General features: G+C 40.4%; 1 protein-coding gene across 2 annotated transcripts in view; it reads left to right on the top strand.

Moving 5' to 3' along the window:
• Positions 1–23,087, top strand: part of LOC140210331 (synaptotagmin-like protein 2) — a 234,409-nt gene that overhangs the window by 184,569 nt on the left and 26,753 nt on the right. For both annotated transcript variants that reach the window (XM_072279214.1, XM_072279207.1), the window contains 4 exons: positions 7,084–7,178; positions 7,703–7,822; positions 11,180–11,355; positions 22,204–22,306. In XM_072279214.1, coding sequence (XP_072135315.1) covers positions 7,084–7,178; positions 7,703–7,822; positions 11,180–11,355; positions 22,204–22,306 — 494 coding nt within the window. The remainder of the gene's footprint in view (positions 1–7,083; positions 7,179–7,702; positions 7,823–11,179; positions 11,356–22,203; positions 22,307–23,087) is intronic.

Here is a 23,087-nt window from a genome sequence, read left to right as displayed (position 1 = left end):
CCTGCCTCCCCCCGTCTCCCTTCATACCCTGGCTAATCAAGAATCTATCAACCACAGCATTAAACATAGGCATTGGTTAAGTATATCTGAGCAAATGAAGCAGTATGATTTTGAATATTTTCAGACACACAGAATTAGTAAAATACTGAATATAGGTTAATTAACTCTTGTTTTCTGAACATCAGCTCCATGTTTTCTTCAGGGGGCATTTATACAACAGCAAATCAATACAGGACCAAAAGAAGCTGCAGAGGGTTGTAAATTTAGACAGCTCCATCTTGGGTACTAGCCTACAAAGTATCCAGGACACATTTAGGGAGCGGTGTCTCAGAAAGGCAGCGTCCATTATTAAGGACCTCCAGCACCCAGGGCATGCCCTTTACTCACTGTTACCATCAGGTAGGAGGTACAGAAGCCTGAAGGCACACACTCAGCGATTCAGCAACAGCTTCTTCCCCTCTGCCATCCGATTCCAAAATGGACACTGGACCCATGAACACTACCCCACTTCTTTAATATATATTGTTGCTGTTTCTTTGCACGATTTCTTAATCTATTTAATATATGTATACTGTAATTGATTTATGTTTTTTCTTGCTTCTTCTATATTATGTATTGCAATGAACTGTTGCTGCTAAGTTAACAAATTTCATGACACATGCCAGTGATAATAAACTTGATTCTGATTCTGAAGTTTCTTCAATAGTGGATGGAAGTTGTTAGTGGTGCTTTTCATAATAAATCCTAGGGTTGAGTTTGATTTAAAATATGTATATGTAAAAAGATAGAGGCATAGTAAACATGACTGCTGTTGGCCTGAGAATTTTCTTGTATCTATAACCAGTGCCCTAGATAGCATTTTGATCTTGAGCACACTGGTGGTGGTTGGCATCTGTCTGTCTCGAAGGACAATGGGTGGTGATCATCATCACAAGCCTGGGCGGAAGGTATAGAGATTCTAAGATGCCCAGTGGTTAAGATCCCCCTATCAGCCTCACCAGTGCAATCCAAATAAAAGCTTATAAATAATATGTTTGGTACCAGCTTGACTGCAGGAGCTGCCGGAAGGATGTTCAATGATGTCCAGCCTCCACTCAGGATTTGCTGTCTGGGTTTACTCCCGCAGCCTTCGTCTCTCCCGAGGCTGCCCACAAGGCAGTGGGGCTATTTACCCGTAGCTGGGAATCTGGTTCATGAGCAGCAGTGTGTGAACACGCTGGTGAGGTTGCATGCTACGTGTGCAGGGGCCATATTTCCTCCCCGTCCTCTGTAGTTCAGCCTGAATCCGAAAGGAGTGTGCTTTCCATGTGTCGCCAGCAAGGAGGCATGACATGAGACTAGCTGTTGGAGAGGCAGGGGGAGACTTATACATTCAGCTCTCCTTTTTGAGAGACTGCTAGCTAATGGTAGAAGCTGAAAGTGAGAGCAACAAGCACTACCCACTACATTACCACACTAGACGTGTCACAACAACCATCTTGAGTACACTACTGCAAACATCAATACCAAATGAATGACTATTCAGCTGTCTTGGGGCTAAAAATATGCCTTGTGCTCTACCGGTTTTGGACACATCCTTAGGATCGAGGGGTGTCCTTTTAGAGCAGAGATAAGGAGGAATTTCTATAGCCAGAGAGTGGGGAATCTATGGAATTCGTTGCCACAGGCAGCTGTGGAGGCCAAGCCTGTATGTATATTTAAGGCAGAGCTTGATAGATTCTTGATTGTCCAGGGCACGAAGGGATACAGGGAGACGGCAGGAAATTGGGGCCGAGAAGGAAATGGATCAGCCATGATGAAATGGCAGAGCAGACTCGATGGGCCAAGTGGCCTAGTTCTGCTCCTATGTCTTAGGGTCTTAAACCGGATCAGAGCCTTTAAGTACATAGAACATAGAACAAACAGTACTGGCACTTTTGCCTGAGATATTGTGCTGCCATTTTAATATATTCCAAGGTCAATGTAATCTTTCTTTCCTACATATTCCTACATTTCTTCTTCATCCATGCGCCTAAACTTATATAGGGCTCAGCCACTTGGAGCAAGATTGGTATGGTGGGGAGAATGAGGAGTATGCCTCAAGGACTGAAAGTAGCAGACAAAATAAGAAACAGTGAACAAACAATGGAGATAACAAGACGTTCCCAGGTTAGTAGGCTGTGATATGAGATGTATCACATACATTAGTGACTGCAGTCCAGGCATTCACAATCAATATCAATGTTTCACCTGAGAATGAATGTTATATTTTGAAGTTTGTTAAAAGTACAAAACAAAACGGGATTGTCAATTAGAAGGAGGGTCTAAAGAGGCCTTAAGGATACAGACAGGCTAACTGAATGGGCCAGACATGGCAAATGAAGAATGTGAAGTCCTCTCTTTGGAAAACAAAACAGAAAAGCAGGGCATACTCATGCGAGATGTTTGAAATCCAGAGCAACACAAAAAGTGCTGGAGGAACCCAGCAGATCAGGTGGCCTCTATGGAGGGAGAAAACAATAGATATTTCGGGTTGAGACCATTCATCAGGACTGGAAAGGAAGGAGGTAGATGCCAGAATAAGAAGATGGAGGATGTGACAAGTATAAGCAACAGGGTGATAGCTCATAGTGGTAGCATAAAGCTATTAGAGCACTAGCTGTAAGATTGGGGTTTGATTCCCACTGCTGAATGTAGCAAGTTTGTACGTTCTCCCTCAGACTGTGTGGGTTTCCTCCAGGTTCTCTGGTTTCCTCCCACATTCCAAAAGTGTACGGGCTAAGGTTAGTAAGTTGTGGGCATGCTATGTTGGCATTGCAAATGTGGTGACACTTTCAATCTCAGTGTTGTTTATGGTGACATATATGTACTTTGATAATACATTTACTTTGACCTGTCCTGGGCCTGGCACAGGTGCAATTATGAAGAAAGCACGGCAGTGCTTCTACTTCATTAGAAGTTTGCGAAGACTTGACATGACACCAAAGACTTTGACAAACTTCTATAGGTGTATGGTGTAGAGTGTATTGACTGGTTGCATCATGGCCTGGTATGGAAACACTCATGTCCTTGAATGGAAAATCATACAAAAAGTAGTGGATTCAACCCAGGCCATCACAGGTAAAGCCCTCCCCACCAATAAACACATCTATATGGAGCGTTATCGCAGGAAAGCATCATCCATCATCAGGGAGCCCCACCACCCAAGTCATGCTTTCTTCTTGCTACTGCCATCAGGAAGAAGGTCCAGGAGCCTCAGGACCCATTCCACCAAGTTCAGGAACAGTTATTACCCCTCAACTATCAGGCTCTCAAACCAGTGGGGCCATCTCCACTTAGCTCATCACAGAACTGTTCCTGTAACGTATAAACGCACTTTCAAAGACTCATTATCTCACGCTCTCAACATTTATTCTTTTTCTCTTTCATATTTGCACAGTTTCTTGGATTTTCTATGCATGCCTGCAAGAAAACAAATCTCAGTGTTGTTTATGGTGACATATATGTACTTTGATAATACATTTACTTTGAGCTTTGAACTTTGGACGCTTGTAGGCTATCCAGCAGAAACATCACACTTTGTTGCATGTTTCGATGCACATGTGACAAATAAAGCTTATTTTTCTCTCTTCTCCTACCCACCCACCTTCCCCCTCAGCTGATCTCACCCATCACCTGTCAGCTTATGCTCCTTCCCACTCCCCCACCTTCTTATTCTGGCATCCGCCCTGTTTCTTTCCAGTCCTGATGAAGAGTCTCGGCCCGAAACATTATGTTTATTCCCCTCCATAGATGCTGCCTGGCCTGTTGCATTGCCCCAGCTTTTTGTGTGGTGTGCTCAGAGAAGCAGGGTATTTCAAAAATTGCTTTCAAAGGGACTTAGATGCCAATGAAAGTTAACATGCAGCTGCTGCAAGCAATTAAGAAGGAAAAAGATAATTTGGCTTATGTTACAGGAGAATTTGAGTACCAGAATAAAGATCTCTCACAGCAATTATGCTGTATATGGCTGGTGTGATACATCGTTGATGTCGAATATAGTTTTGGTCTCTAACTAAAATGATATATTATAGGTCTCATAGCCTTTCCCATGAAATCTTGTAGAGCAGGGGGTTCTCAAACTGGGGCCCACAGACCTTTTGGTTCATGATAAGGGTCCATGGCATAAAAATCCCTGCTCATCGAGGGAAGGCAGCAGAAATTTATTAGGCTGTTTCCTCGGATTGTCATATGAGGAGAGATTGAACAGACTTATGCATTCTGATTTTGATTATTTTGCATTCTGCTCTGGTTTCACTTGGATCCTGGTTTCCTTTGACTTCTCCATGTAATTATGCATCGCACTATCTGTCTGGATGGTACACAAAATAAAAAAAAAGGCATTACTCTTTCATGTGCGACCATAATACAACTAATGCCAATAGATCTGGCTTGTGTTTGATAGAGTTTGAAAGGTGACTTCATTAAAACGTACGGTTGACTTACAGTGCTCATTTGAGTGGACACACAAGGGATATTTTCAGTTGGATGAGGTGTCTGCAACTAGTGGTCAATTTCTTTGAATAAGGAGTAAGATATTGAGTGAAAAAACAATAATTCTTTTCATCATAGGGAATTTCTAGAATTTTCTATCTTGGAGAGCTGTAGAGTCTGAATCATCAAGTACATTCAAAACAGGTTGGTTGATTTCTGGATATGAAGGGGATCAAGGAATATGGGAGAAGGCAGGAAAATGTTGATGAAGATCAGCCAGAATTTTGATGAAAAACAGAGAAGCCTCACAGGACCAGCAGATCTTCTCCCAACTGTTAAGTAAGAATGGGGTTGATCATTCTGGAGTCTCAACTTGCACAGTACAGTATATCGAGGAAATGATAAGTAACCCAGCGGTGCCCAGTGACCATTGCAAGTAGGTCAACTTGGTCTAAATTTCCCCACAGTACTCTAAAAAACTGGACTCAAAAAGACTAAAGACTAAAGTAGAAGGAGTCAATTTTAGAAAACCTAGCACATTTATTTTTCAACATAGTCCCCACCTACACTTACACACTTAGTCCAGCGGTCGTGGAGCATACGGATCTCTTCTTTGTAGAAGTCGGCGTCTTGGACCTCCAGAAGTGGTCCACAGCAGGGGTGATTGATAAGTTCATGGCCCAAGGTAGAAGGAGATGAGTTATTAACTTCAAACTTCCTGCATAATCACTCAAAGAGTTGAACTGCACGTACATATAACAAGAGCTGCCTAACTCATTTCCTTCCACCTCAGGCCATGAACTTATCAATCACCCCTGCTGTGGACAACCTGGAGGTCCAAGACGCTCTCGTTACATGCACATGCAGTTCAACTCTTTGAGTGATAATGCAGAAAGTTTGAAGTTAATAACTCATCTCCTTCTACCTTAGGCCACAAACTTATCAATCGCCCCTGTGTGTTTGTGTTTGTGTGTGTATTCATATATTTATTGTAATTTATTATTTCTTAATTTTTATACTTGACTGCTGCTGCAAAACAATATTTTTCCCAACATATGTCTGTGATAATAAACCTGATTCTGATACTTCCCTCCTTTGCAGGATGATGTGATAAATTAAATTTGATGACTGACTTTGCATTTTTTAAATTGATTATTTTGGGACCAGGCGATGACTGGCAAGGCCATCAGTTGCTGACCTTCAGCTGATAACAATGTGCGACTTTCGTGAGCTGCCATGGTCCTACTGATGAAGACACTCCCATATCACTGTTGGGAAAATGTTTCCAGAACCCCGCGGCATTGATATATTTCCGAATAAGGATGGCTGGGAATTTAAGAGAGAAGCTTGCTCTTAGAATTTCCAACAAGTTTTAGTGAAATACTTTTGTGTTAATAATCTCATCAGCCTTGGTTGTGTTCATTTTGAATCTAATCAAAATAAGGGAAAGGTATCAATCAGGTTAAGCTTTTCTGAAATGGATATGCAAATAGCAAACCATTCACAAACAGTATTCGTTTTTTGTGCATTAATAAAATAGAACTTCTTTATTCCTTTCCTTGTTTTGTCTCTACAAGTAATTTAAATCACTAATGCAATAAAAGTACAGGTTGGTCCTGGACAGCAATGAAAGAACCTACCTGTCACCATTAACAATAGTTATGCAAGTGCTGTATAGCAAAGAATGGTGCTCCTGTTTGATTGGCAGGACGTGACCTTGAGCTTTCCTTTCTCGGCAGCAACGTGCAGCTTAATATCTGCTTAGAGAATAGTGCTACTATGACACACAGCCACTACTACCACAGGGATACAGAACTTCCAGAGGCACCTTCTATATTTTAAGGTTTATGATGAACCACATATATTATATGAAGTTAAATTTTGTGTTGACTGTAGTTGCACAAGGGCAAGGATTGATCGGTCTGATTACGTATCCTCAGGCTTTGGCAGAACACATGGATCATTAATGCTTTCAGTTGAGGGGAAGAGGATTGTTAATCAAGTACATTAATATCCTTGCCCTTACATTAATGTGTGCTTAGACTGAAAATTCATATATTGTGGTTTATCTATGCAGCCTTATGTGGAGAATGAGAAACCAGGACAACAAGGGAACAAGGGTATCAGTCTCACCCTTCCATCCTACATAGCCCTCAATTTTTCTATGATCCATGTGCCTATCTAAGAGCATCTTAAATGCCCCTAATGTAACTTCTAATGCCTCTGCCACCAAACCAGGCACAGCGTTCCATGTACTCACCAGCCCTGTTTAAGGTAACTACCTCTATCATCACCCCTATATTTTCCTCCAGTCCTGTTAAAATTATGCTCCAAATATGAGCCACTTGCTTCCTGGAATCCACTATGTCTCTTAGCAGCGTATACACCTCAGTGAAGTCACCTCTCACTCTCCTTTGCTCGAAAGAGAAAAGCCCTCGCTTGTTCAAACTCTCCTCATAAGAAGTTCTTGGATATGATTGGACAAGTGAGGGATCTTAGTGTGAAATATTATATGAGGCTGAATTGGACATACAATGGAAGCTTTCCATTATCAACATTTTCTGTTTTAATATTCATGAAAGGAAATTTTGGTATATGGTTGAATATTGAAAATTCTGCTCTTAATTTCAGTGCCTGATGATGATCCTTCAGACTTGAGTGTCAAAATCAATAAGCCTGACCCATCACCAAATCCCACTGGGTCCACAGTTCCCATCTTGACATCGGTAAGCTGTTGGGCTGACAATTTTATAAGATTATGAACCGTATTTATTGTCACAGGTGGCTGTAGAGGCCACATCATGGGATATATTTAAGGCAGATGTTGATAGATACTTGATTAGTCAAGGCATGAAAGGATATGGAGAGAAGGCAAGAAATTGGGACTGAGAGGGAAAATGGATCAGCCATGATGAAATAGCCTAATTCTCCTATATCTTATAGTCTTATGGTCTTCTATCTTGCCTTGTAAAATAGAAAGCAATTAGAGCATTATAAAATACTAAATATATATTTAATTCTGTGAATATAGAACTGCTCAATAAAGATTTGAGTTCAACAATCAAATTGCTCAGTTAATGTGAATGAACTAGAGATTTTTCTCAAAAAAAAGGTTGTTCTTTTTAAAAAACTCTATGTGTTGTTCATATCCCTTGCCTTCACTGTAAGAGGAGAGGTTAGTATTGTGTGAATAAATCCTCTCAGTTTGTTTAAGGGGAATACATTAATCTTGCACACTTGTACTTGCCAGAATGATCCACAAAGTGAAGAGTATGATTATTTTGAGGACATAACATCCGAGTCCAGCTTTGGATCAGACATCCTGAATCAGACAGATGTGCAAGTTGGCTCAAATCTGAGTTCTTCCAGGGTGAGTTGGATTCAAGTTCATCTGGGTGATTATGCTGCACTGTGAGTATAAATTTAAATAAACTTAAGAAATTCTGCAGATGCAACACACACAAAAAGTGCTGGTGAACGCAGCAGGCCAGACAGCATCTATAGGAAGAGGTACAGTCGACATTTCGGGCCGAGACCCCTCGTCATTGTTGAAGGAGCTCAGCAGGTCAGGTAGCTCCTCCGGAAATTAATAATCAGTCAACGTCTCTTCAAAGTTTAAAGTTAAACATAAGTTTATTATCAAAGTATATATACGTCACCATATACAACCCTGAGATTCATTTTCTTGTGGGCATACTCAACAAGTCTATAGAATAGTAACTATAGCAGAAACAATGAAAGACCACCCAGCTAGGGTATTCAACCAGAATGCCTTAACAATAAGTACTCCTGTTTGAGTGCAGTTGGGGGGCAATGGCCTACTTGGGGGAAACAACAGTGGCCATGCCTCTGGCACAGGGTCTGGCCCTGTGGCTTAGTCATAGTCATAGTCATACTTTATTGATCCCGAGGGAAATTGGGTTTCATTACAGTTGCACCAACCAAGAATAGAGTATAGATATAGCAATATAAAACCATGAATAATTAAATAATAATATGTAATTTATGCCAGGAAATAAGTCCAGGACCAGCCTATTGGCTCAGGGTGTCTGACCCTCCAAGGGAGGAGTTGTAAAGTTTGATGGCCACAGGCAGGAATGACTTCCTATGACGCTCAGTGTTGCATCTCAGTGGAATGAGTCTCTGGCTGAATGTAATCCTGTGCCCAACCAGTACATTATGCCGTGGATGGGAGACATTGTCCAAGATGGCATGCAACTTGGACAGCATCCTCTTTTCAGACACCACTGTCAGAGAGTCCAGTTCCATCCCCACAACATCACTGGCCTTGCAAATGAGTTTGTTGATTCTGTTGGTGTCTGCTACCCTCAGCCTGCTGTCCCAGCACACAACAGCAAACATGATAGCACTGGCCACCACAGACTCGTAGAACATCCTCAGCATCGTCCAACAGATGTTAAAGGGAAAGAAGAAGGCAGCAGTAATAGGGGACTCTATAGTTAGTGGGTCAGACAGGCGATTCTGTGGATGAAGGAAAGAAACACGGATGGTAGTTTGCCTCCCAGGTGCCATGTTCCAAGATGTTTCTGATCGTGTCCATGATATCCTGAAAGTGGGAATGTGAACAGCCAGAGGTCATGGTACGTATTGGTACCAATGACAGAGTTAGGAAAAGGGAGGAGTTCCTGTAAACAAACTACAGGGAGTTCGGAAGAAAGTTGAAAAGCAGGACCTCAAAGGTAGCAATCTCAGGATTACTGCCTATGCCATGTGACAGTGAGTATAGGAATAGAATGAGGTGGAGGATAAATGCGTGGCTGAGGGATTGGAGCAGGGGGCAAGGGATTCAGATTTCTGGATCGTTGGACCTCTTTCGGGGCAGTAAAAACATGGATAGTAAAGACTTCTTGGAATAAGTTACACTAACAGAAGACAATGAAAGAAGGAGTTAACTCACTTCATTGAGGGTGGTGACGAATACTGAAATTACATGGCAACCTTTGAAAGTTGATGTAAAAGAAAATTGGTTTGCATTGCTATCGCAGTGGTAGGGTAAATGAAATTGGATATTTCAAAATTTTTAATACATCAGATAAGCCAAAAACCTGCAAGTGCAAGAAATCTAAAACTTAAAAAAGCTTGGAGCTTATTGGAATTTGAGAATCAGTGTTTGACATGGAGAAATGGTTACTGTAGGATTACAGTCAGAAATGAATTTTCCATGATCAGAACAGCAATTGTACCCCGTAATACATTGGCTGGATTATAGGAGAAAACAAAATCACTAAATTGACATTTCTGCAGTGGTTGAGTTTAACACTTGGAACAAAACAAAAAGACACCAATGAAGCAAAATATTTTCCCTGAAAAGATTTAGGATTCTGATAACGATGATTAAAGGATTTTCCCTTACACATCACTGTCTCACTGCCATCACCTGGTATCACTGTCTCACTGGCAATGGAATTTTAATAAACATACCTCTATTCCTCATGAAATTTTTGATTTTATCTCCTGTCTGCTCTGACCTTCATGGAGTTATATATATTCCTCTCATAGGCACTCTAATCACACTTTAACATATTTCTGCAAAGTCATCTTTTCAAAAACACAACAGATTCTGCATATCATAAGTCTGCAGACGCAAGGGATCCAAAGCAACACACACTAAATGTTGGAGGAACACAGGAGGTCAGACAACATCTACGGAATGGAATAAACATCAACTGTTTGGGCCAAGACACATCATCAGGATCTGAGTTCCTCCAGTATTTTGTGTTCATCTTTTCATTTCTTGCCCTTCTCCATGCAAGGTACGTTTTTGGCTATTTAATCCAAAGGATGGAGAGCAGACAGATCAGTGATGCAAATTGACTTCTGATGGTGAAGATTGGAATGGAAATTTAACCATCCAAAATTCAGTCATGAGATGTACTTTACCTGGAGAAACACACAGCTAGAGGGAAGGGAGTGAGTGGCTCTGCAATGAAGCAGCCAGTGAGCTTCTCTTGTTTATTTTTTTAGTGATGGAGCATGGTGTAGTCCCTTCCAGCCCCTTGAGCCACACTGCCTCAGCAACTCCACAACCCCAATTAACCCTAACCTAATCAGGGGACAACTTACAGTGACCAATTAGCCTACCCGGAATGTCTTTCAACTGTGAGGGGAAACTAGAGCACCTGGAGAAAACCCACGCATTCCACGGAGAGGACTTACAAGAGACTTTTTATGGAATGGCCTGGAATTGGACTCCGAGCACCAGAATGCCTTGAGCTGTAATAGCTCCATGCTAACTGCTGCATTACCACGGCTGTTCAAGCTATTAAAAACCTGCTCCATAAATCAAAGCTCTGCGATCAAAATTTGAAACTATTTGGGGATAAGTGCTAACTATGCAATTCTAATGACCTCAATATATTTCTTACATTTGCAGGTTTTGGTTATGTGACAAGCCTGCCTGCAGAGTCCATTCTAGACTTGCTGATCCCTGCTCCCTTCCTGCTTTATCATTCTGTCGTAAACTCATCATGAGTACCACAGTTATTCACCATAACTGTGGGAAACATATAAAAATAGATCGAATTGTTGATCATTCTGATTTTAATTGGTTGAACTTGGATTATTTTATAAATTTGGATTTACTGGGTTCCTTTTACGAACACTTTAGACTTACTGAATTATTTCTCTGTTTTGTGCATCTTGTTGATTGTGTTTCTGGGATTTAAGTATGGAATAACCTTGCTTTCTCCCTCGTGTGTTATTGCAGTTGAGTGGCAGCTTACAGAGTCTGTACAGTGACCCTGGAGATTTTGGAGATGTTGCAGTTCGGGGTGCCATACAATTCAAACTACAGTATGAAGAGGCAAAAAAAGAATTGCAAATCTGCGTACAGCAGTGCCAAGGACTGGCTGCTGCTAGCAAGAGAAAATACACCTCTGATCCGTAAGCAAACTCATTACCTCATTTTTCAAAACTGAACGGAAGTAAGTAATCTAATGTATGAATTAAAATTGGTATCACTAAAGAATAAAAGTAAAAATGAGGCCTTTGAAAAGACAATAGATTATAATTGTGACATACATCTTACACAATATTAAAATTCCTCCTTTTTTTCTGCAAAGACAGGATTTTCCTCCAATTCTGGGAAGCAAAGAGGGGACGGTCTGGAAGAGGGGACTGAGTGTCATGTATCTAAGTTTGTTGATGATACTAAATTGAGTGGAAAAGCAAATTGTGCGGAAGATACGGAGAGTCTGCAGAGAGATATTGATAGGTTAAGGGAGTGGGCAAGGGTCTGGCAGATTTAATACAATGTTGGTGAACGCAAGGTCATCCACTTTGGAAGGAAAAACAGAAGAACAGATATTTAAGTGGTAAAATTTGCAGCATGCCACTGTGCAGAGGGACTTGGGAGTGCTTGTGCATGAATCACAAAGGTTGATTTACAGGTGCAGTAGGCTATCACGAAGACAAATGGGATGTTGGCTTTCATTACTAGAGGGATTGAATTTAAGAGCAGGCAGGTTGTGTTGCAACTTTAGGGGGTACTGGTGAGGCTATATCTGGAGTACTGCATGCAGTTTTGGTCTCCTTACTTGAAGAAGGATATACTGGCTTTGGAAGTGGTGCAGAGGAGGTTGATTCCAGAGATGAGAGGGTTAGACTATGAGGAGAGATTGAAGTGTCTGGGACTGTATTTGCTGGAATTCAGAAGAATGAGAGGAGATCCTATAGAAACATATAAAATTATGCAAGGGTTAGATAAGATAGAGGCAGGGAAGTTGATTCCTCTGGTAGCTGAGACTAGAACCAGGGGACATAGCCTCAAGATTTAGAGAGTAGATTTAGGATGGAGATGAGGAGGAACTGCTTTTCCCAGAGGGATGTGAATCTGTGGAATTCTTGGCCCAATGAAGCAGTGGCGGGTACCTCACTAAATTTATTTAAGACAAGGTTAGATAGATTTTTGCATAGTAGGGGAATTAAAGGTTATGGGGAAAAGGCAGGTAGGTGGAGATGAGTCCATTGCCAGATCAGCCATGATCTTATTGAATGGCGGAGCAGGCTCGATGGGCCATGAGACCTTCTCCTGCTCTTATTTTTTATATTCTTATGTTATGTAAAGAGAGCCAGGGACTTAAAATATTGGTGGACAGGGTTTAGAAGTGCTTATACACAAGATAGCCAGAATACTCCTGTACCTAGTGTCACTTTATGTACATACAATCAGTCTATGTATGTAAGTTAATCTTACATATTTAGTGTATATTTATTGAGTTTTAAATTGTGTTCTTTATGCTTGTTTACTTTATGCTGTATCAGATCCGGAGTAACAATCATTTCGTTCTCCTTTACATTTCTGTATTGATAAATGACAACGTCGTTTAAAGTTCAAAGTTCAAAATACAAATGTGTCACCATTAACAACCCTGAAATTCATTTTCTTGTGGACATACTCTTTAAGTCCATGATAGAATAATAACAATAATAGTATCAATGAACGACTGCACAAACGTGGACATTCAACCAGTGTGCAAAAGACAACAAACTTTCCAAATACCAGAAGGAAGAAATAATAATGTATAAATAAGCAATAAATATTGAGAACATAAGATGAAGATTTCTTGAAAGTGAGTCCATAGGTTGTGGGAACATTTCAATGATGGGGCAAGTGAAGTTGAGTGAAGTTATTCCCTCAGGTTCAAAAGTATTAAGTGCTGCTGAACCTGGTGGAATGGGTCCTGAGGCTCCCGTACCTTTTTCCTGGTGGCAGTAGTGAGAACAGACCATAACGTTGGTGGTGGAAGTCCCTGATGATGGATGCTGCTTTCCTGTGACAGTGGTCTGTGTAGATGTGCTTAGTGGTGGGGAAAGCTTTACAATCTTGAATCTTGAATTTTAAAAAAGAAAAGGGTGAAGAACTGACAACATCTCCCATCTCTGTCTATAAAGGACCCTTTCAATAGTTTCATTTGCTTTCATTGTCTTTTACTTTTTACGCACTCTTTGAAGCTCCAACAGTCTGTTTTTGTGATTCTTACTATTTAAATCTCATGTTCTATTTTGCCTTTCTTTACTTCTTTCTGGAAGATCCTTTGCCAAATTCCAGATATCTCCCAGTCTCCGTGCCTTTTTTAACTTTTAAAGTTTTAAGTTAAAAACTTTAAAAACATTTTCATAATCTTTACATAATCTTTAATTTCTCCTGTATTCCACAGTACATTCATTATTTCCTGAAAATTCACAAAACTGAAAGATTAACTGTGGTTTTTCTATCTTCACCAAGGCTACATGGTGTGAATTTTTCCAGAATTCCCTGCTTTTATTTCAAACAAAATTATTCTCTTTATGGAACAACACACAAAAAGATGCTAGAGGAATTCAGCAAGTCAGCAGCATCTATAGAAGGGACTGAATAGTTGATGGTTTAAGCCAACATCATTCATCAGGTCTGGCTTGCCATGTTCTTCCACACTTTTTGTGCGTTGCTTTAGATTTCCAGCATCTGCAATCTTACTCTTGTTTCCGTTATACTTCTCATGACGTGGTTCAAAATATTCATCTATTAATCTATTGCATCCGTGAGTGTGAAGATCAAGAGGAGGGGGAGGATAAATTAGACTAAATTAACCTTCTTCAATATTTATATAAATGTGGCATCAGCCTAGCCCTAAACTGGCTGGGCCTTGTCTATGTTGAATATCTGCTGGAACTGCTGCGTGCTCACTCTTGCAGAAACGTGGCTCCAGAATAACATCCCATGCACCATCAGTCCACAGGCCATGACACTCAGGGCCATGTTGTGATTGTATTGTGACTGTGAATATATGTCCTTTGTGCTGTCTGTGAACTTGTGCTTTGCATCTTGTCCCCACAGGAACACTGTTACATTCAGCTGTATACATGTGTATGGTTGATAGACAATTAAATTTAAACTTGGACTTGATTGTTAAATGTTGAATGCATTATATTGAACTTGTCAGTAGGTGTTCATCTGCCAGATATTATTGAGCTGAATTGAATTGACTTTATTACTTACATCCTTCATATACATCAGGAGTAAAAATCTTCATATTACGTCTCCGTCTAAATGTGCAATGTGCAATTTATAGTAATTTATAATAAATAGCACTGTATGTACAACAATATAACATAGAAATACAGTTGTGTCAGCATGAATTAATCAGTCTGATGGCCTGGTGGAAGAAGCTGTCCCTGAGCCTGTTGGTCCTTGCTTTTATGCTGCGGTATTCTTTCCCGGATGGTAGCAGCTGGAACAAGTTGTGGTTGGGGTGACTTGGGTCCCCAATGATCCTTTGGGCCCTTTTTACACACCTGTCTTTGTAAATGTTCTGAATAGTGGGCAGTTCACATTTAAAGATATGCTGGGCTGTCCGCACCACTCTCTGCAGAGTCCTGCAATTGAGGGAGGTACAGTTCCCATACCAGGCAGTGATGCAGCCAGTCAGGATGCTCTCACTTGTGTCCCTCTAGAAAGTTCTTAGGATTTGGGGGCCCACACCAAACTTCTTCAACCGTCTGAGTTGAAAGAGGCGCTGTTGTGCCTTTTTCACCACACAGCCGGTATGTACCGACCACGTGAGATCCTCAGTGATGTTTATGCCAAGGAACTTAAAGCTGTTCACCCTCTCAAACCCCAGATCCATTGATGTCAACAGGGGTTAGCCTGTCTCCATTCCTCCTGTTATTTCAATAAGAATTGAGCTCTTTTGAACTTATAGATTTATGAATGTGATATATTCACAGTGTTCAATGGGAATCTTTCCTTTGATATTTATTTTGGAACTCTGAGTTGATTGGATACAATGAATGATGTTACTTTGCTGATAACTGATCAATCTGTAACAATTCCCTGGATAGTTTTTATTATCTAATTTCTTGAAGCAAGCAGCACTGATCAATATCTACTTAGAAATTACTTATCATGATTCTGCGTTTATGGATTGGACTATTGTGTTATGGACTGCAGACTTTTTCAGACTAATGGCTCTTATATTCAGTGATTTTTATCATCATTCCTTTTCTGTTTTGTTGTGCATGGCGAGTGTGTTTAAGGGTTGATGTTCAGTTTGTTTTTTTAGAGTCAATGTTTCTTTTCCATTTTCTGTAAGGGAGGTTTTGCGGGTTGATAATCGGGATGCCGTTCTCTTTCTTCATGGGGTAGGTGGGTTTGATGTTTCTCTCTGAACAACTTTCATGTTCCTCCTTTGTTTTGTGGCTATCTTGGTGGAGGGGTAGGTAGTGCTGAGGAAGCAATGCGATGGCAGCAGGACTTAGACTAATTGGAAGAATGAGCAAAAAAGTGGCAGATGGAATATAGTGTTGAGAAATGTATGACAGTGCATTTTGGTAAAAGGAACAATAGTGCAGACTATCATCTAAATGGGGAGAAAGTTCAAACATCAGAGGTGCAAAGGGACTTCGGAGCCCTCGTTAAAGATTCCCAGAAGGTGAATTCACAGGCTGAGTCTGTGGTAAAGAAAGCAAATTCAATGTTGGCATTTATTTCAAGGGGAATAGAATATAAAAACAAGGAGATAATGCTGAAGCTTTATAAGATACTAGTCAGGCCACTCTTGGAGTATTGTGAACAGTTTTATGCTCCTTATCTCATTCTTGTAATGTAATCTTATGCCATTGGGGAGAGTCATCGAAGGTTCAAAAGGATAATTCCAGGAATGAAGGGGTTAACATATGAGCAGCAGGTGGCAGCTTTGGGTCTGTACTCACTGGAATTTAGAAGAATGCAGGGGGATCTCATTGAAACCTACCAAATGTTAAAAGGACTAGATAGGGTGAATGTGGAGAGGGGTTTCCTCTGGTGGGGGTACCCAGAACTCGAGGGCACAACCTCAAAATTGGTGGGTGGGCTTTTATAACAGAAGTAAGGAGGAATTTTTTTAGCTAAGAGTGGTGAATCTGTGAAACGCTTTGCCACAGACTATGGTAGATGCTAAGTCCGTGCGTATATTCAAAGCAGAAGTTGATCGATTCATGTTTGGCCAGGGCATCAAGGGATACGATGAGAGGCAGGTATATGGGATTGAATAGGATCCAGGATCAGCCATGATGAAATGGCAGAGTGGCTTGATGGGCTGAATGGCCTAATTTTGCTCTTGAGTCTTATGGTTTTGTAGTCTTATGGTCTATCTAGAGAAGACAAATTTCAGAGTTGTATTATGGATACATGCTTTGATAATAAATAAAGCTTTGAAACTTAAATCACACCATCACTCTAACCCATCAGAAAAATAAAGCAGCTACTATTTTTTTTGCAAATCTTTGGCAAGATTCAGATATTTGCAGTACTTTTGAAATAAAGAAGATGTCTAAAACATATTTTACAAGAGACATATAATAATGTTTTTAATATAGAAGTTAAATTTCACAGCCGTACAGCTGAAAGAATAAATTTAATGTTTCGTTATTAATGCCTTTAGTTATGCATCTTAGTGGAATTGTATTATCGGAGGGAGATACAACAGTATCTGTAGTACAATAGTCAGATTTGATCAATAAACTAAAACTGCTGCAATTAACTTCGGTAAAGCTTTGTGTACGTAATCAATATGAAATAATAAAGGCAGGTGGATATGATTTCTCTAATTTGTAAGTTCATACACATATCAACACTGCCATCAGAGAATAACAACAGGCCAATGTACTCACAACAGAATATGAGGGACATTTAAACTTAGAATACCCTGGGTCAATATTGAACAATTCGGATATCTGGTTGCTGTCAGAGTGATTTTTAGAGCTTACACATGTACCAAATAACTTTAACTGACTACAACCACTAGCCTTCAAATTCGAATATGAACGGTGGATTAAACCTATATATAGTTCTGAACAATGTGTGCCGAAGGACCATAAACCAAGTTAATTGGAAGAACAGGCAAGGCTGATTTAAATTCATTACTTCTGTGTATTCGGGTGCCTGTAGTATAGGAGCAAACAGGGAAGTATGATGGTGCGAAGGTCCAGGCATTTGAAACTATTACATGTAGCTCAAAGGAAGCATTGTAAATATGGAACCACGAGGAAATCTGCAGATGCTGGAAATTCAAGCAACACACACAAAAAATGCTGGTGGAATGCAGCAGGCCAGGCAGCATCTACCTCTTCCTATAGATGTTGCCTGGCCTGTTGCGTTCTCCAGCATTTTTTGATTGCAAATATGGAATTGTCCTTTGAACTTAGCCTGAATTGTCCTTTGATTTGTCCTCTCTCTTGACTCCAAAAGGCTATCAGCTTATTTGTGAGCGTGTGTATCAAATAAAAGACGGCATTTCATATCTACCAACTGTATCTCTCTGGTGACTTTGTTCATGTGACAACAGTTGCAAACTGGAATTGTAGGTGCATGATTATTCACATAGCTCAAGCATAATGTGTTGCACTGAGAAAAAAGAAATGGAGAATAATTCAAGAAGAATAGGCAAAAGTAATACAGTAGGTATTGATAAGCTTTTGATGTTCAGTGGGCACGGATAACTTTACTCACATCAACACTGAAAAGATCATTGAACACAACCTGTGGAATAATTTACAAGTATTATTTAATTTATTTACTTATTATTATTAATATTATTCTTTATGTTTATGTATTTGCACAGATTGTCTTTTACACATGGGTTACTTGCCAGTCTTTGTGTGTAGTTTTTCACTGATTCTATTGTATTTCTTTGTTCTACTGTGAACGCCTGCAAGAAAATGAATCTCAGGGCAGTATATGGTGACGTTTACTGCACATACTTTGACAATAAAATTACTTTGAGCTTGTAATAGAAGGTATAAAACAAATTATTAAAATTGAAACAAGCCTTTGTTGCACATGAAATATTAACTGCTGAATGTTTCAACAGAACAGCAAACAATAGCCCTTAAATGTTCCTGTAATGAATAATGATAATATGTTACCATTCAAATGTAATGAAACAGAAATTGTACGCATATATGATGATGCTGCAGAAAGTATTTAGGTTGCATAAGAATAGAATTTACAGGCGTCAGTTGAAAATCCCAAAGAATGTTTAGAGCTTATTCTGGATTTATAGAAATTTAACAAGTACTCCATCATATACAAAATATTTTTAGCTGGTTTTATATGCCTTAGGAGAACTATCATTGTTATCTACTGTAATCCTTTACTGATGTATAACTAAAGTTTCAAAACAAATGCCAGCTGTTGGTGAAACATTTGAAGCAATGGTCTTTTCCATAAGACCATAAGACATAGGAGCAGAATTAGGCCATCCAGTCCATCAAGTCTGCTACGCCATTCAATTCTGGCTGATTCTTTTTTTTTCTCCTTCTCAACCCCAGTTTCCGGCCTTCTCCCCGTAGCCTTTGATGCCGTGTCCAATCAAGAACCTACCAATCTCTGCCAATGACTAGGCCTCCACAGCTGCTGGTGGCAACAAATTCCACAAATTCACCACCCTTTGGCTAAAGAAATTTCTCTGCATCTCTGTTTTGAAAGGGTGCCCCTCTATCCTGAAGTTGTGCCCTCTTGTCCTGGACTCTCCCACATCCTGAAACATCCTTTCCACATCTACTCTGTCTAGGCCTTTCGACATTTGAAAGGTTTCAATAAGATCTCCCCTCATCCTTCTGAATTCCAGCAAGTACAGACCCAGAGCCATCAAACATTCCTCGAATGATAACCCTTTCATTCCTGGAATCATCCTTGTGAACCTCTTCTGGACCGTCTCCAACTGTTCACAATATTCACAACACTGTTCACAGTACTCATGGTGAGGCCTCACCAGTGCCTTATAAAGCCTCAGCATCACATCCTTGCTCTTGCATTTTAGACCTCTTGAAATGAATCCTAACATGGCATTTGCTTTCCTCATAACTGACTCAACCTGCAAGTTAACCTTCAGGGTGTTCTGCACAGGGACTCCCAAGTCCTTTGCATCTCAGAATTTAGGGTTGTCCCCCCATTTGGAAAATAGTCTGCACATTTATTTCTACCACCAAAGTGCATAACAATGCATTTTCCAATGTTGTATTTCATTTGCCATTTTTTTGCCCATTCTCCTAATCTGTCTAAGCCCTTCTGCATCTTACCTGTTTCCTCAACACTACCTGTCCCTCCACCAAGCTTCATATCATCTGCAAACTTGGCAACAAAGCCACCTATTACATCATCTAAATCAATTATATACAACATAAAAAAAAGTGGTCCCAACACCAACCCCTGCGGAACACCACTAGTCACTGGCAGCCAACCAGAAAAGAACACTTTTGTTCCCAGTCGCTGCCTCCTACCAATCAGCCAATGTTCTAACTATTTTAGTAACTTTCCTGTAATACCATGGGGACTTAACTTGGTAAGTAGCCTTATGTGTGGCACCTTGTCAAAGGCTTTCTGTAAGTTCAGATATACAACATCCACTGCATCCTTTATCTATCCTACTTGTAATCTCCTCAAAAAATTCCAGCAGGTTCATCAGGCAAGATTTTCCCTGAAGGAAACCAGGTTGACTTTGTACTATCTTGTCCTGTGTTACCAAGTACTCCATCACCTCAATCTTAACAATTGACTCTAATATCTTCTCAACCACTGAGGTCAGGCTAACTGGTCTATAATTTCCTTTCTGCTGCCTTCTTCCTTTCTTAAAGAGTGGAGTGACATTTGCAATTTTCCAGTCCTCTAGCACCATGCCAGAGTCCAATGATTTTTGAAAGATCATTTCTAATATCAGCACAATTTTTAGTGCTACCTCTTTCAGAACCCTAGGGTGCAGTTCCTCTGGTCTGGGTGACTTATGCAACTTTAGGTCTTTCAGTTTTTTGAGCACCTTCTCTCTTGTAATATTAACTGCACCCACTTCTCTTCCTTCACATCAACATCAGACATACTGTTAATGTCTTCCACAGTGAAGACTGATGGAAAATACTCATTTAGTTTATCAGCGATTTCCTTATCCCCCGTTATTAGTTCTCCTGCCTCATTTTCTAGCAGTCCTATATCCACTCTCATTTCTCTTTTATTTTTAACATACTTGAAATTTCTACTATCCACTCTGATATTATTTCCTAACTTGCTTTAATATTTCATCTTTTCCCTTCTACTGATTTTTTTTGTTGCTCTCTGTAGGTTTTTATCCTCTATCTTCCCACTAATTTTGCTTTGTTGTATGCCCTTTCTTTTGCTTTTAAATAACATTGACTTCCTTTGTCAATGGTTTTACTATTTTACCATTTGAGTAGTTCTTCATTTTTGGAATACATACGTCCTGCACCTTCCTTTTTTTTCCCAGAAATGCACGTCATTGCTGCTCTGCTGACATCCCTACTTTGGCCAATTCCTCTCTCATACCACTGTAATTTCCCTTACTTCACTGAAATACTGCTACATCAGACTTTACTTTCTCCCTATCAAATTTCAAGTTGAGCTCAATCATATTGTGTTCACTGGTCCCTGAGGCTTCTTTTACCTTAAGCTCCCTAATCGCCTCCAGTTCATTACATAACACCCAATCCAGTATAGCTGATCCCCTAGTAGGCTCAACGACAAACTGCTCTGAAAAGCAATCACTTAGGCATTCAACAAACTCACTCTCTTGAGATCCAACACAAACCTGATTTTCCCATTCCACCTGCCATGTTAAAATCTCCCATGACTACCACAACATTGCCCTTTTGACACGCCTTTTCTGTTTCCTGTTGTAATCTGTGGCCCACATCCCAGCCACTGCTAGGAGCCCTGTATATGACTGCCATCAATGTTCCTTTTACCCTTGCAGTTTGTTAACTGAACCCACAAGGATTCAACATCTTCCGATCCCATGTCACATCTTTCTACTGATTTGATGCCATTCTTTACTAGTGGAGCCACACCACCCCCTCTGCCTACCTTCCTATCCCTGCGACGTGTATCCTTGGACACTCGGCACCCAACTGCAACCATCCTTCAGCCACGGTTCAGTGATGGCTACAACATCGTACCTGGAAATCTGTAATAGTGCAGCAAGATCATCCAGCTTATTTCTTATACTACGCACATTTAGAGACAACACCTTGTGTACCATATTTGCTATCCTTTCTGATTCTGCATCCCTAATGTTTTGATACTCAGTCTGTTGGCTGCAACTAAGCCCCATCACCTGCCTGCCCTTCCTGACAGTCTGATGGCACGTTATCTTTACTTTTTCACCATCCGTCTTATTCTGAGACCCTTCACTCCTGTTCCCACACCCTTGCCAAATTAGTTTAAACCCTCCCTAACAGCTCTAACAAACCTGCCGACAAGAATATTGGTCCCCCCTGGGTTCAGGTGCAACCCGTCACTTTTGAACAGGTCATACCTGCCCCAGAAGAGATCCCAATGATCCACGCCCTGCCCCCTGCCCCCTGCACCAGCTTCTCAGTCATGCATCTATCTGCCAAATCATCCTGTTTCTACCCTGACTGGCGTGTGGCGCAGGCAGCAATCCAGAAATTACTACCCTGGAGGTCCTGCTTCTCAGCTTTCTACTTAGCTCTTAAATTCTCTTTTCAGGACCTCTTTGCTTTTCCTTCCTATTTCATTGGTACCAATATGTACCTAGATATCTGACTGCTCCCCTTCCCTCTCCAAACTCTCCAAGTTTTCCTAACTTGCATTCCCCAATCCTCTCAAAAAATCTTTTGCTCGGGAAGTTAAATAGTTTGAATTGCAGCTAAAAAGAGATATGAGAATTTGGGAGTATAGACTTTAAAATGATATATATAATAACACCTAGAAACATCATTTACTTTTTCCCTTTCATACAGTTATGTAAAAACTTACCTTCTTCCTGATCGCTCACGGCTAAGCAAACGCAAGACATCAGTAAAGAAAGCAACGCTGAATCCTCAGTATAATGAAACCCTGAAAGTAAGTCGATGCACACTTGGATGTACAGATCCTTTCAAAATGTAGATCAGCTGACTTTACTCCATCACTGTGGTGTTGTTTATTGACATTCAACTTATTCATCCTGAGGTGGGTTTGCCATAGTTATTCTATGATTATGTGGTCTAAATTGGGACATTAGTTTGTGCTAGTCACTGATCCTGCATGTCACCAAAAGCACAGGTATTCCTGAAAAATTGAGAGAAACACATTTTTGTATGACATGTCCTCTGAAGGTTTATTTAGTCTGGAGTGGAATACTGAACTACCTATTAAATCCAGTTGTTCTTGTGCCCTCTCATGACAGATTATTCTGTCAATTTATTGCTTGTCTCAAATTGCCCTGAAGGTTATGATAAGTAAGCCATCTTTGTAAACCAGTGCATTGCATCTGGTGAAACTATTCCTATAATGCTGTTGGATAGGGAGTTCTGAGACTTAAATTCAGGAACAATGAAGGAACAGAGATGACTTTCTTGTCAAAAATGTGTGTGACTTGGAGTAGAACCTGCATATAGTCGTGCTCCCATTTGCCTTTAGCCTATGTCCTCTTTAGGCAGCAGGATTTTTAGCAAGGTGATGCAGCCCGTGCAAATAATCACAGGCATTAAGTAACATGATATGCTACAGCTAAAATGTGCTGTTGTTGGAGGTAATATACAGTTAAGCTGGTGGATGTGTTATCAATCAAAGGATTCACTTTGTCCAGCTTCTTGACTGCTGCTGGAGACAGGCAAGTGGAAAGTACACCACAAAACTCTTG

Source organism: Mobula birostris, chromosome 2 (genome assembly GCF_030028105.1).
Source record: "Mobula birostris isolate sMobBir1 chromosome 2, sMobBir1.hap1, whole genome shotgun sequence".
NCBI classification, from domain to species: domain Eukaryota; kingdom Metazoa; phylum Chordata; class Chondrichthyes; order Myliobatiformes; family Myliobatidae; genus Mobula; species Mobula birostris.
The sequence above is the reverse complement of the archived record's forward strand: the minus strand, read 5'-3'. Positions and strand labels throughout refer to the sequence as shown.